The sequence below is a fragment of the Myotis davidii genome, unplaced genomic scaffold (assembly GCF_000327345.1).
Source record: "Myotis davidii unplaced genomic scaffold, ASM32734v1 scaffold1320, whole genome shotgun sequence".
Classification (NCBI taxonomy): domain Eukaryota; kingdom Metazoa; phylum Chordata; class Mammalia; order Chiroptera; family Vespertilionidae; genus Myotis; species Myotis davidii.
The window spans coordinates 533,707-548,507 of NW_006291820.1; the positions used below are offsets into that span (position 1 = coordinate 533,707).

Consider the following 14,801-nt stretch of genomic DNA (forward strand, 5'->3'; position numbering starts at 1 on the left):
CGTGGGGGGGCTCCGTTCCTTTCCAGGCCGAGCAATAACCCCACGTGCAGATGCAGCACCTGCGTCTGCCACCCTCGCACTTCCTGCACCGTGGCCCCTGGGGGCTGTGTGGCCCATGCTCACGCCCATGGCGCCCCAGGATGTGAGAGGCGGTGGGGAGGCTCCCAGCCCACGGATGTCCCCTCCTGGGTGGGCCGTGGGAGCACGCAGCCTGGCTCCCAGAGGACCAGGGAAGAGGCCCTGATCCGTCAAACCAGCTGCCAGCTGCCTCTGGACCCCTGGGCAAGGCCTGGAGGCAGGAAAGGAGAGCTGAGGGAATGGGGTGGGTCTGGGTGCCCCCTCTCTGCCTGGGATCCGGCGCTTCTGCAGGGGAGCGAGGTCACGGCCGGCTCACCCCTCACTGCTCCAGGCGCTCACACGCACGCCTCCAGTCTGCGAAGTCTGGGCCCCAGGGGGGCTCCGCAGGCCATGAGGCGGACACAGCACATCCTGCCTCCCCGACCCCACCCACCCCACTCAGAGCAGCGGCCTGGGGCACAGCAGATCCACATGGCAAGTCAGGCCCCGGGAGCGGAGATGTGGAGGAGCGAGGACAAGCCACCCGCAAGCCCAGCGCCTGAGCGCTCGCTGACCTGCACTCGAGGAGACTGAGTCTAGAGCCACGTTTGTCCGGCTCACACGGAGCAGGGCTCAGGCTCGGGCCTCAGGCCGGTGGGCGGGGCCCGGCGAGGCTACACTGTCCTGCCAGCAGCAGCCGCAGCGCCAGGGGACGCATCCTCCTCCTGTGGACAGGAGGGACCAAAGCCACACCAGGCCTCGCAGCCGGACGCGGCCTCTGCAAATGGGGCTTCTTGCAAGTCGGGGGGAGGGGGGAGACACACACACAGGGAGCCGGGCCCGAACCCCTGAATCCCTGAGTGCAGGGGGCACTGCCTCCTGGGCCCCAGGCTCCTCCTCCAGGGGCGCAGGTGTCACTCACGCTGTGGGACAAGGCCCCGCCAGCACCACCGACACGGAGCAGATGGAAGCAGAGCCGGCACCCCCGGGGCGGCGGCCACTCTCCTCTCACCCCACCCGCTCTGCCTTCTCATAGGGCCCTGACAGCAGCCATGTGCAACGACGGGAAGGGACAGGCTGCAGTCACAGCTCTAAGTGCAGGGCAGGGACTCAGAGCCACGTCCCTGCAGAGCTCACCGAGCAGAGTCGCCTCAGGGCCTGGGACCCAGTGCCCTGTCCCTGCAGGTCCTGAGTCAGACCAGGGGCGGAGGGACCGCCAGCTGTTGGAGTAGCTCAGTGCCTGCCTCCCACACTGGCCTGAGTGCACTCTCGGGGCTGGACTCGAGGCGGGTCCTCCTGGGGTGCACAGGACAGGGGTGGGGGTGTGACCGATGTCCATGGAGCCCTGTAACAAGGCACCTCAGCTCCCAGAAGCTGGGAGGATCCAGGACAGAGGGGCAGACCGGGGCCCAGCTGCCCAGCCTCAGGCTTTCCAGCCCAGGGGCGAGGCGCCGTGCCCTCACCACTCCACGCTGGCGAGCGCTCCAGTGTAGTTCTTCCCACATCCGCGGCCATGGGTGCCTGCAGGGACCCCAGATGGGCTAGCGCTGCTTAGAAAGTCCCCCAAGCTTGTACCTCACAGGGCGAGCGTCAGGAAGGGGCACCGCCAGTGGGGAGGTGTTTAAAGGGAACGGCCCCTCGCGCTTCCCAAGGTGCTGGCAGGGACAAGCTGCGGGCGAAGCTCTTGCTCCCTCAGGCCGGTGCCGGCTCCCTGCCATGCCCACCGGCCAACCTCATCCTCAGTTACTCCCTCCAACTCTTACCTGCCTGGTGCCCGGCTCCTGCCAGGCATGACGAGGACGTGCTGGCGACGGATGCCGGGGACCTACTTTCCCATGGTCTTGGAACGGCGCCCTCTCCCTGCCCACGAGCAGGGGCTCAGCACCACCTGCGGGGCAGGAGGGAGAAGCGGGGACACCCACGGGGAGGGCAGAGGGAGAGCCTGCTCCGGGTGCCCAGCACTGGCCCGAGTGGGTGCGGAGGCCGGCGTGTCCGGGCCGGGACTAGACAGGCCGCGAGCACACCCTGTGTGTGGGCTGGGGTTTGGGTCTATTTTTGTGCCGACGGTGCCAGCGCTCCGGGAGGGACTGCCTGCGGGGCCGGCGTGTGGAGCTGCAGGAGCCGCCGGGAGCCAGGCACACACACGGCCTCTGTCTGCACAGCGGCCCCTCCCAGTCCGACTGACCGTCTCTGGTCACATGGCCAGACCATACTCTGCTTAAAATACTGCGTGTGGTTTGAATTAAGACCGAATTCCTGTTTTCCTTACAGAACTGTAGGTTCTGCGCCTGCCTGCTTTCCATGAGCACAGAGCAGTGCAGGAGAGGGTGAGGCTGTGAGGAGAGACAGGCCTGGCTTGGCCAGAGCAGGGCAAGAACGGGCAGGCCCAGCCAGGTGCAGGGCAGTAGGAGCAGGAGGGACACAGGAGAGGCAGGAGTGGAGCAGGAGGGGCAGGAGAGGGGCAGGAGGGGCAGGAGCAGCGCACAGGTGAGTGTGGTCCCTGGCAGCAGCACCCGCCCAGCCCTCCCCTGCGTCCCTCTCTCTGGGACGCTGTGTTAAATGGCGGAAGGCTGGAGCGAAGCTTTCCTCTGAAAAGGGCAGCTCTTAGACTCCAGGCGGGCCCCAGGGAGAAGCAAGGTGTCTCCTAGCGTTTGGACGCAGGGGCACAGCAGCTGCGCGGGCCCTGCTGGTTGAGAGGGGCGACCAGCGGTCAGGCTGAGCCAGGACCCCGTCCGCCCTCCTGGGGCCTGGGGGCACGTCTGCATTGCGCTGTCCGGGGCTCGGAGCTGGCCATGGAGACTGTGGGCCTGGTTTTCCACCCACAGGGAGGACACGGAGCCCAAACCTGGAAGTAACTCAAACGTCCTTCAAACAGCAAATGGACAAACCAAGGCTGCGCCCACGCCCAACACCGCTCAGCAGTCGGGCTCAGGCCGCACCCCCAGCAAGTCTGCGTGACAACGAGAGAATAGCGCCAGACGCCCCACGCCACCTTCACTTCGGCAGGTCACGCCCGCTGCGGCAGCGTAAAGCTGGCTTGGACGCGTGGGGCACAGCCACGTTCGAGACACGGTGACGCATCAGGCCGCTCGGCTCCAGGGCTCAGGGAGCAGAGGGACTGCCCTGGAAACTGACGCAGTGGAAGGCGCTAAAGAGCCAGCGGGACAGGGAGGGAGGGAGGAGCTGGCCAGAGGGAGGCTGGCCCTCCCCCCCTGCCAACCTTGTCCCTGCTCCCACTCCACCCCACGGGAATCACCGATCCCGTCCGTCACCAGCCAGAGCTCTCGCGCGCCCGCCTGAGGAATGCTCCTGGGTGTGGGGCCCACGCTCCCTAGAGCCAGTCTAGTCTGAAAGACGACGAAGGCGCTGCAGCCAGAGCTGCTGGAAAGAACACAACATTCTCCGGCTCTGGCTCAGGAGCTCCCAGGGGACGGGGATGGCCCGGGCAGCCCTGGATCCGGGCCTGAAACTGGCTGACGCGCAGGGTCTGCAGCAGAGGCTCCGCCCGTCTCCCGGGACCGAACTGGCAGGACGGCTTCGGCTGGAGTGCGCACAGGCCTCCGGGCCGGCGGGCTTGGTGAAGACCCCATGGCGCTTGTACAGCGGAGCACACCCCCTGTAAGAGCCCCCCATTTCACTCGGGTTCACCCAGAACATCCATCTATGTAAAAGCCTAAGTGACCATCGGCCGGTAACTGTGACGCACACTGACCACCAGGGGGCAGACGCTCAACGCACTGGCAGGGAAAGGTGGAGCAGACTGATGAGTCTCAGAGGGGAGGGGGAAGGGGGAGGGCAGGAAGAGATTAACCAAAGATCTTACGTGCACACTAGAGGCCTGGTGCACGAATGGGTGGGGTCCCGCAGCCTGGCCTGCGGGGATGGGGCTGAATCCAGGCACCGGGCCTTAGACATCCCCCAAGGGGTCCCGGACTGTGAGAGGGCACAGGCCAGGCCAAGGTGCACCGAGCCTCTCGTTGGTCATAAAAACCTGCATGCAAATATTTATAGCAGTTGTAGTCACAATGGCCCGACGTCACTCAGCGGGTGAGCAGACACACCAGCACGCGACGTCCACCCGGTCCAAGGCTGTCCAGCAATGAGGCTGGCACGCATCACGGCGAGTCTCCGTGCACAACGCCGAAGGCCACACGTGTGGACATTTTGGGAAAGTCAGACACAGGCACGGAAAGCAGTGCTGCGGGCCTGGGGTGGAGGATGGGACTGGGCTGACCAGAGGACCAGAAAGTGGCTCTGTGACCAGATGCCTGTGCAGGACATACCCACACCAGTGAGCTATGCTGCGTGTAAATTTTTTGTCGTCGTCATTACTCCTCACCTGAGGGTATTTTTTCATTGGTTTTGAGAGAGTGGGAGAGGGAAAGACAGAGAGAAACATGGATGTGAAAGCAACACATCGATGGGTTGCTCCTGGACAAGCTCTGACCAGGGCCCAGGATGGGGAGAAGCCTGCAACCCAGGTGCGTGCCCCTGACCGGAATCGAACCGGGACCCTTTGGTCCGTAGGCTGACGATCTGTCTACTGAGCCTCACCAGCTAGGGTTATGCCTAGATGCTGTCATTTGCAACCAAGCGCCCCGCTGTCAGGGGGGTCCCCCCTGTCCCCGTGGTGTCTCATGAGCTCCCACAGAAAGGCTTTCACCAGCGCCGGCTCCTGGGGAGAACTCAGCCGGCCTGCTGATGTCACCAAGGCCTCACCTCCCGGGAGCCCTCCCGGCAGCTGCACTGGCTGGAGGGAAGCCGGTCAAGGCCGGAGAAGCCCAGGGTATAAAGGAGCCAGGAAGGGGGTGTGGACTGGGGACTGATCCTACTACCTTTCCAGAAGTGGTGGGGCGCAGAGAGGGTCCGCACGGCAGATGAGGCTCCTGCCAAGCCCCCCTGAGCACCACCTCTGGCTCCTGGGGGTCCGGCTTGTTCCAACTGGGAGCTGGGCATGGGTGAGAGACTGCAGCAGGACCGGGCATGCAGGAGGGCAGAGAGCCATGCCTGTCAGCACCGTGCCTGGTGCCCACCTGGGCCGGGTGCTTGTGTGGCGCTGCTGTAAAGGGGGCTGCCATCGGAGTTTAGTGGCCCCCCTTGGCCAGCAGGTTGGTCCTATCTGTGGACCCTGAGGCCATGGCCAGTCACGATGGGTGGGGGCAGGAGGAGACACGGTCCAGCTGGACCTCCCCCCGGCAGACCCCTCGCCTCTGGAGAAAGCGCAGAACAAGGCAAGAGGCAGCCCATAAGCCTGCCCATCGGGCTGAGGCCACACCAGGACACGCGCGTCTCCATCCACTGGGGGGTGACCCTGCTGAAAACGTCAGATGGCAGAGCTGACGGCCACAGGCGAGGGAGGGTGGGGGCGACGACAGCGCCCAGGAAGGGCTGCACTGCGGCGGCTGCAGAGTCCGGACACGGGGGACGGCCTAATGCCGTTTCCTGACCGACCGTCAATGTCCTCAGAAGCGCCTTCCGATTCACCCTAATTAAGGAGACATTGCAAACGGCTTCCTCTCGGCCTGGTCACTCGTCTTAATTTCCGCGTTGCTCCTGTCTGGGCCGCCGCTCACCACCCGAGCACAGGCAGATGGAGACCATCGCCCGGCAGCAGTGTGAGTCCCGCCCAGCGCGGCCTGGGGACGCAGGGTCAGTCCAGGGAGCAGGGTTCCAGCCTAACAGGCACAGTGGGTGCCCATGACGCCGTCGCCCTAAAGCCCAGTTCAGAGGGTGAGGTTTCACTGGGATCAAGGGGCTGTGATGCGGGAGCAGACTCGCAGAACCCAGGTCCTGCCTGACCCGGGGGGAGATGGGCATTGTACAAGGAAGGAGGGTGGGTGCCTGAAAGGAGCAAGGACTCCCAGTGGCACCGCCAGGCGGAGCGGGCGACTCGTGGCCACACACACCTGGTGGCTGCCGTCAGACAGGAGGTCTGGCACCCTGGGTCCTGTTGAGAGGGCGCCGCCGTCCCGCTCACGTTACACGCAGCTGTGACACGACCGTGCCTGGCCCAGGCCAAAGCTTCGAGGAACAAGACGAGCGAGGCAGTCCCCTGGGATGGCTGCTCTGGCTCCACATGCCACCTCCCACCACAGAGAGGAGCCCACAGCAACACCCAACAGCCTGTGTGTGTGAGGACCAGGCTCTCCGACAGTCCAGCCGCCGCACGGGGAGAGGCTGTATGCCCTCGCTACTCCCGATCCCGGGTCTGCTGCCTGGCCGCCCACCGGCCGCAGAGACCCGGGCGCCCCGAGTATTCCTGTAGAATTGAGTTTCCCATCTCACTGCCTTCAGTTTCCTTTGGACAAACAGCAAAGCTACCTCCTAGCCTCGTCTGCTTCGTTACAGTGTAAGGAGCAGTGTGGGGGGAGGGTATGAAGAGGGGAAGGGGGAGAGAACCCCCAGCCACCACCAGGCTCCATCACCCTGTGGTGCCTGCTGCAGCCGTGTGCTGAGATGGCACCCCAGCCGCGTCTCCCAGCAGTGCAGGGCGTCATGGCCACGCAGGGCGCCATCGCCAGGTGCGTGCAGGTCTGCGTGGCTCTGTGTGTCCCAGTGAGCTTGGCAACTAGACTGTTCAACTTGACCACCTTCATCTGGGGCCGCGCCAGGCTGGGGGCCTGGACATGTTCCTCATGGACCCCACGGCCACCAACGTGCTGGCAACACTGCTCTCGCTCACCGTCACCGCCCGTCCGACTACCTGGCCACCACCCACCTGGGCTGTGCTGCCCTCTCCTTCCTGTCCAACACCTGCTACTTCCATGCCCAGGACGTGCAGCTGGCGATGCTCTTCGTGTTCCTGCTGCGGCCACCCATCCTGTCTATACCCGGCCACCCAGGCGACTCCGAGGCGTGTGGGGGGCCTGGCGGCCCTGGGGGCTGTGCCCTCTGCAGCTCCTGGGCAGTGGTGGCCCTGCTGGGCATGCCCGGGAGCTGCATAGGGCCGTCCTGTGCCAGCTGGACCTGCTGACCGCCTGGCCCGAGTGTGAAATCGTGACCGTCGGCCTGGGCTTCGGGCTCGCGCTCATCCTGGAGCTGGCATCCCTCACCCTGCTGGTTGCCCAGCGGGCTGTTCTGCCCCCGAGGGACCTGGGCTCTGCCCACCTGGCAGTGCTGGCCATCGCCCTGGCCACGTTCTCCTGCCGCCTGCTCCACAGCACGGCGCTCCTGCAGCAAGCCCGGCTGAAGCTGCAGCGGGATGTGGGGTCCCCCAGGGACGAGCTGCTCCGGAGCCTGGCGGAGCTGGTGCTGGCTGCGGAGGGCTGCACCAGGCCTGGCACCCGCCTCCTCCACCAGCCCTGCAGGCGGGCACTGCGGACCCTGCCTGGCGGCTCTGCCCTGCCTGCCGCAGAAGGGAGGCCAGAGGCCGGCGGCAGCGCCTCCTACACCAGCGGGTGCCGAGTTGCCCTGCTTGCCGTGAGGGATGCGGCTCGCGGAAGCGCACACCTGCCGTGGGGCGTCGGGGTCCTCTGCTTGGGAGGCACCTGCTGGAAACTTGCTTCCCTGACCCAAACCAACACCCACACCCCTCAAGTCCGGGTGGGGAGCCTGGGGAGCTGGTCGGGGGGCATATCTGGCTGGGAAGGGGGAGGACGAGGAAGGCATCTCGAAGATAAAGACACGATGCTGATGAGCTGGTGGCCACATCAGAACCCTGCCCTCCCTCACGGCTGCCGAGAACAAGGAAGGGCTGTTTTGTGGTTTCCCAGTGGGTCGCCACCGCAGGTCTGAGCAGTCACCCACAGGCCTAGAGCAGGAACGCAGCTGGTGTGGCGCAAGGCACACACCTCGGCGGCCCAGGGAGCAGCTGTTTCAAAGGCCCTCTTCTATCTGTAGCATCTGCAGAAAGGCAGTCGCACAGGAAACACAAAAGCACCGAGCCCAGCAGCAGTCTTATTCTGAGGTGCACACGCGTCTCCTGCTGGCGCACCCCGAGTTTCCTGACTGAACAGAGACGTGTGGGGAGGCACCTCTGGCCGGGACACTGCCCTGGAGAGCCCCGCTCTTTCTGTCAGGACTCCACGCCCACACCACTCCCTGCCCAGCACTGGGAGTATTCCTGGTGCTAAGTCCACGTGCCCCCATCAGCCCGCACCCTGCTGTCCCTGTGACTCGCCTCTCCCAGCGCCCACCATGCAGCTGGAGCTATGGCGGCAGCCCCCAGGCTGGCTTCCTTCCGAGTCACTAGCACCTGCGTCCCTCAGTCTCTGGACGGCGATAGCTGGTGCCCGGCTGCCTGGATGTGTGTTTAACGAATGCTTAACATCAACCTGCAAACTGAGGACAGACTCGTGCCTGTGTGAGCCCCGCTTCTCCACGTCTACATCTGCACCCCTCCTTCTGAAGGATTGGGTCTTAGCTATTTCAGTGGCTTCTGTACACACATTAAAACAGTAAATGCTTCCACAAGCTCTCCTTGTACTTCTCCTTTCTCTGCTCACGTAGTCATGAAGCCTTCGCCGTCAGTGTGCGGCCGAGGTCGGCTCACAGCAGCCCCGCGGTGAGCAGGAGGCGGGAGGCGGGCAGGAGGCCCTCCCCGCAGGAGCGTCCGCACAGCCAGCACCGGGCAGACGGAGCCGCTCCTTCCCCCGTGGTCGTCTTTATTAGAAGGCGGACCGTTCTCCCGCCGGGGGTCTGACCTCAACGGCCTTCTGAAGGGCACTGCGTGGGCTCAGCAGGCAGACCAGCAGGACCTCCTGAGCTGTGGCTGAGCCTCGGTCGCCAGGCCTCCCTGTTCTGGGGTGAGATGTCCCGTGTGGTTGGTGGGCTTGGACCGCAGGCAGCCCTCTGCAGCCTGGGGTTCCCCTCGCAGCAGGCCGTCCCCAGTTCGGCCCCAGGGCTTCATGTTTTGAGGGCGCACTTAGCCCAGCACCCCCCTTCTCTCCACGGCCGCCCCTCAGTGGGCCATCACCCTGGGTGGCGGGACAGGCCTGGGAGGGGGGCACTGCCTGTTGTCTGAAGAGTCGTCTCTTTGTTCTGACTTTTAACGGCTCCCTCCTGTGACTCGTGCACGGCCAGGAGTGGAAGGGCCTGCCTTAATTTACGAAACCACAGCCACAGATGCCCTCGTCATGCTGGTTCCAGAACTACAGAGGCTGCTGGGCGTGGCTGTGCGCGGCCTGAAGTGCAGGTGTGCCCGGCCTGAGTTCCTAGGCATTTCAGCCGAGGGAGCAGCTGGGGAACCAGCCACGGAACGAACCGTCGGCTCTGGACCTTCTCTCTCTGGCAGTGGGGTCCTCTCTGTACACCGAGCCCCACATGTGAGATGCGAGGAGCCTGCTGCTGGGGTGGACGGACGGTCGGGAGCTGACAGCACCACGTCCTGGCTCCTAGGCCCCAGCTGCCAGCCTGGCTGGCCCTGCAGAGATGCACCGCGCGACTCTGGTCCAGTTCCCCTCCCTGAGGATGGGAGCTGGTGGAGGACGAGCCAGGACACAGCTCTGGGCCAGAGACTGGAGCACCCGCAGGACCTGCTTCAGCACGGAGGCTCCCCAGCCCAAGACACAGACCACAGCCTTAACGTTAACGGCGTGTGGGAGGCAGTCGATCCATGATTTTCTCATCATTGATGCTCCTAGCTCTCTTCCTCGCCCTTCCTCTCTGGAACCAATGGAAACATTTAAAAAATAAAAGGGGGAGGGGGACACTTCCTGTGTGGCTCTTGGGGCCCTCCCTGAGGACACAGCTTTGACGATCACATAAGGTGGGGCCGGGACCCCAGATTTTAGCCTGACATTCCAGAACAGCCCGGGAACTGGATGGTTCCCCCAGGGCAGAGCCTGGTGTGTGCCACCTGGACTCACCTGGGCCCGGGGACTGCCATCCCCAACGCTGCTGTCCCTCCCACCCCCAGTTCGGGGCAGGCTGATGGGTCACAGCCACCCAGAGCTCCAGGAGACCGGGCCCAAGACCTGGTTGCCCCAGTTCAGCTGATTTCAGCTTCAAGCACAGAACTGGGGACCAGCCACAGGGCCATCACCCCAAAGGGAACCCAGGGCAAACGCGAAGGCACAGAGGCCTCCGGAGCCGCCGGGCAGCGCTGGGACAGGCCGGGGAGCGCGAGTGGCAAGCAGCTATTTTAAGGGACACGCTTGGCTATTTCAAGGCTTGGCTTCGCTTTATTTACTTAGCTGCAGAGGACGCTGGACTTTCTCGGGGCTCCCTTCCCTCTAAATGGTGGCTCAGGCGGCAGCGCCGAGACCGCCTGGCGTTGCTGCGGCCCAAGGTGTGCCTACAATCCTACCGTCGTGGCGCGACCGCGAGCCTCGGAGGGTCAGGAAGCTCACACTGGAATCACGCGGGGACCCAGGCTGGGAGGACCCGGGGTCAGTGCTTTTCCATAGAAACGCACGCAGAATTCTCTGTTGCAAAGAGGCTTGTGTTTCCCAGAACCTGTCTCTGGGCGATGGTGGTTATCATCGTGCAGAAGGCCTCCCAGCTCATCTGCCATCGACTCCTGCACAACAGGAAGCTGCGGCACGCACTCTGGCTGCCTGGGCTGCAGGGCTCAGTGCCCGTGCCTGTCAGGCCGGCATCAACCCTAGCGGCCTGGGTCCCTGGGAAGCGCATGCAGCTGCGGTGCCGGTGCTGCAGCAGCTGATGTATTCGCGCTCAGTACGCACATCACTCAGAGTGCAACCTCCCGCTTTCAACAAACTGCAAAGGTAAAAAAAACACCAGGCAGGAAGGACGAGACCATTAAAATGTGATGTTGACGAAACCGCCAAACGCGGCACACAAGGGCCCTCAGTCCCTGCGCCCTGACCCCACATCCCTGGACGCCTGGGCCATCGGCCTCCTGGCCCCGCTCTGCCAGCCCTTCTCCAGGTACGATGTTGACCACCAGCAGGTGGGCACTGGGAACCGGAGCTGACTCTGTCCTGGTCCCTCAGGCAGGCGCCGGCCGTGGTGGGAGGAGGTCTCAGGTCTCGCCCTCACCTGCGGGGCAGGTCCACACAGGTGGCATTTGAGCAAGGGGAGGGGGAGCTGAGACATGGCTAACATCGAGAGCAGAAAAACAAATCCAATTCCTCATTCACTTGCCAAAATACCTGCTATTTCTTAAATTTAAGTTTCTTTCTGCAAATGTCTATGCAATTCCTAGGTGAAGTCTCTGCATATAATTCACATGCTATCTCCAAGCTGAGAGCATTTAGTGTTTAGTTTTAAGGCCAGTCAGTTGCTAAAACAAGCAAGACTATTTAAAGTTTCAACAAATGGTGACAGGCTATTATCTAAAGGACAGACAGAACCTATTGACAATCCCTTCAAAGTAAAAAAACTGCATCAGCGGGTGAAGGAGGCGTGGAACTGAGGCCTGAGCTCACTGCCAGTGTGGGAGGACAAAGGCCGGCAGAAAAAGGGTTAAGCCTGGCCTTCTCGGAGGGAGGCCTCCAGCGGAGGGAGGCTGCCCAGTCCAGAGCCCATGGGCGGCCCAGCCCCAGAGCCCGCAGATATAAAGGCTGCTCCCGGCTGCAGCCGCGAAGCTTCGGCTGGCTTCCGTGAGGACCACAGGCACCTCCGCTTCCACGGCCCCAGCCTTCCTCCTGCGTGTGGCCAGCGGCCAGCGGCCGTGAGCACAGTACCTGGGCTGGCCAGGAGCCCTTGCAGGACAGGGAGGTCTGCTCAGAGGGGCACGGGCGGGGCGCCGGCTGCGGCACAGGTAAGTCTGTCTGGGTTCCTGGCTCTGCCTTCAGGTGGGTGTGCAGCCCACTGTGGGTGACAGCTGGGCACGGATATGGGTAGACTGGGCACCAGCTGGGGCCAGGGGCACGACGCCCCCAACCCCTGGGTACAGCCACGCTCCATGGGAGAAAACCCCAAGTCAGCTCTCATGATGTCGGTGTGACGCGGGAGGCTCGGTGTGCGGGCTGCATCCCAACTCCCGCCCGTGTCCCAGTGAGGACCGGCGCCCACAGGACAGGCAGCGCCTGCAGCCCCGCCGGCCAGCACAGCCCTCTGACCTCCTTTAATGAAAACGCTTGCCCGCCCCAGAAAGCACCAGTGATTGACTCGCTTTACAAGGACGCGAGCCTAACGGGTCTGACAAGACGTGGCCTGGCTTCTCTTGATGGACCAGCAGTGGGGGCCCACCCGATGGCGCATCCGTCTACTGCTCCCCACCCTTTAGTGGGACGTGGCGGCAGCCCGTCAGCCCCGTGCCTGCACCTCCTCCTAGACACAGCCTGGGTGGAGGTTCCCTCGCAGCCTCTGTGCCGACGCAGGAGGAGGCCGGCGCCACCGCGCCCGACTCACCGTCACGCTTTCCCCTAAGAGCTGCCTAACACTCCTCAGGATTCCCACAGTTAAAGAGCAAAGCAAACAGCCAGGGCAGTTTCTACAAAGAAATAAAAGAGGCTCTAAAAACACAGACGAAAATCAAATGTATCGACCGCCAGGCAAAGGGTCCTGACACAGAGCCTGGCAGAGGGGCTTGCTCTCTCTTTAGTTTCCAGCATTTTCGAGTGCGAGGTCTAGGAATGTCTAGTCTGGGTTGGCAACTCTTCAGAATTGGTTCCTCATGGCCTCCCGGGATTAAATGAAAACTCTCAAATCAACAATTCAAATCCATTTTAGTGGGACCAGACTTCTCTGCCCTCGAGCGGGCGCGTCCCTCCCTGGGTCCCTGGGTCCCTGGGTGGGGCCGTCCTGTGTGCTGTGGGGCCTGCCCTGCCCACTGCCAGGGGGCACTCCTCCGCACCGTGACCTAATACCGCACGCAGCCGACCCACAGAGAACTTGGGGGACAGGGACGGGACGACAGTGAAGTGCAGACCTGAAGCCCCAGTTTCCACAGAGCTGCCAGCTTTGGCCAGCAGCCGGCCGCCGGCCCCCAGAGCCGGCTGAAAGGGCGGCTGCCTTGCCCACTTCCAGGTCACCGAGTTGCTAGGTTACAAACAGCATTACAGAACATATTAGGTGTGACAGTAATTGTCAACACACTGAATAAAATTTCAATAGTGTTCCCTAAAACAATTACCATTTTCATTCCTTACTTTGTCTTTCATGCCATGTTATTTAAAAAAGTTTCATTTTCGGCATCTAAACTTAGTGTGAGGCTTAGCAAGGAAGCGAGATTCCTTGGATCACTTTCCCGTCAGAGAAGAGGTTCTACCCCGTCTCCCCACGGCGCCTGGGACCCACTGTCTTTCAGAAAAGCTGGGTTTTTCCCTTCCTGCTTATTCCTCTTCCAACAGCTGCCAACATAAATTTTATCTCCTCTCCTGACAGACAGTAGTTTTCCTAAGATCTCCAACCCGTCTCCACGTTACTTCACAAGCCAGCCACTGGACCGTCAGAGGCTCCTGGGTGAGGCTGACTCACTGTCCGTCCGCAGCAGCGAGCCCTTGGGGGAGCGTCTGTTTCTCTGCCTCGGCTCAGCAGCACTTGTCCTCCCAGAAGACACACCTGCGGGGAGCCCTTCTGCACCCACAGTGCACCTGCCTGCAGCATGACGGGTGGAGGACGCCCTGCGCCCCTCTGCGCCCAGGTGCCTGCAGGAGCGGGTCGTGCAGACCCCGGCCGCCAGCTCCTGCTGACGGGCTCCGAGTGAGCAACGCCCGGCTCGCTTCTGAGGACAGCACCTTTCTTTCTCAAGGTGCATGTGCTGCTTGAGACGGGTTTCCGAGAGCCTCGCGGCAGAGCCTGAAGGCCGCCCGTGGTGGAGGCGTGGGCATGACCTCCCGAGCGCCTGTCGCCGGCATGGAGACCCACCCCGGAGCCTACATCGGCGCCCCCATGGCGCTCAACCTGTCCCGCGTGCTGGCCGGCAGGGCCCTAGCCAACCAGACGGGCGAGCTGGCGGCGCAGCCGCACCCGCAGTACGCCATCGGGCTCTTCCTCTCCTGCCTCTACACCGTCCTCCTCTTCCCCATCGGCTTCCTGGGGAACATCCTGATCCTGGTGGTGAACCTCGGCGCCCGGGAGAGGATGAGCGTCCCCGACCTGTACTTCACCAACCTGGCGGCGGCCGACCTCATCCTGGTGGCCGACTCGCTGATCGAGGTGTTCAACCTGGACGAGCAGTACTATGACATCGCCGTGCTCTGCACCTTCATGTCCCTCTTCCTGCAGATCAACATGTACAGCAGCATCTTCTTCCTCACCTGGATGAGCTTCGACCGCTACCTGGCCCTGGCCCAGGCCATGCGCTGCGGCCTCTTCCGCACCAAGCAGCACGCCCGGCTCAGCTGCGGCCTCATCTGGATGGCCTCGGTCTCCGCCACGCTGGTGCCCTTCACCGCTGCGCACCTGCAGCACTCCGGGGACGTCTGCTTCTGCTTCGCGGACGTCAAGGAGATCCAGTGGCTGGAGGTCACCTTGGGCTTCATCCTCCCCTTCGCCATCATCGGCCTCTGCTACTCGCTCATCGCCCGGGTCCTCGTCAAGGCCCACAGGCGCCGGGGCCTGCGCCCGCGCCGGCAGAAGGCGCTCCGCATGATCGTGGCCGTGGTCCTCGTCTTCTTCATTTGCTGGCTGCCCGAGAACGTGTTCATCAGCGTGCACCTCCTGCAGCAGGCGCCGCCAGGCGCCGAGCCCTGCCAACAGTCTTTCCGCCATGCCTACCCCCTCACCGGCCACATTGTCAACCTCGCGGCTTTCTCCAACAGCTGCCTGAACCCCCTCATCTACAGCTTCCTTGGGGAGACCTTCAGATTCAAGCTGCGGCTGTACATGGAGCAGAGAACAAGCGTGTCGGCCTTGAATCGCTTTTGCCACGCGGCCCTGAAGGCCGTCCTTCC

General features: G+C 63.3%; 2 protein-coding genes across 2 annotated transcripts in view; one reads left to right on the plus strand and one right to left on the minus strand.

Annotated features, from left to right (window-relative positions):
* The window catches only part of LOC102763981 (chromosome unknown open reading frame, human C7orf50), a 65,260-nt gene that overhangs the window by 30,771 nt on the left and 19,688 nt on the right, over nucleotides 1-14,801 (minus strand). The gene's annotated exons all lie outside the window — the stretch shown is intronic.
* Nucleotides 11,371-14,801, plus strand: part of GPER1 (G protein-coupled estrogen receptor 1) — a 3,787-nt gene continuing 356 nt past the window's right edge. Inside the window, exons 1-2 of the mRNA XM_006765260.2 lie at nucleotides 11,371-11,722; nucleotides 13,291-14,801. Of these exons, the coding sequence (XP_006765323.1) occupies nucleotides 13,735-14,801 (1,067 nt within the window). The 5' untranslated portion in view covers nucleotides 11,371-11,722; nucleotides 13,291-13,734. The remainder of the gene's footprint in view (nucleotides 11,723-13,290) is intronic.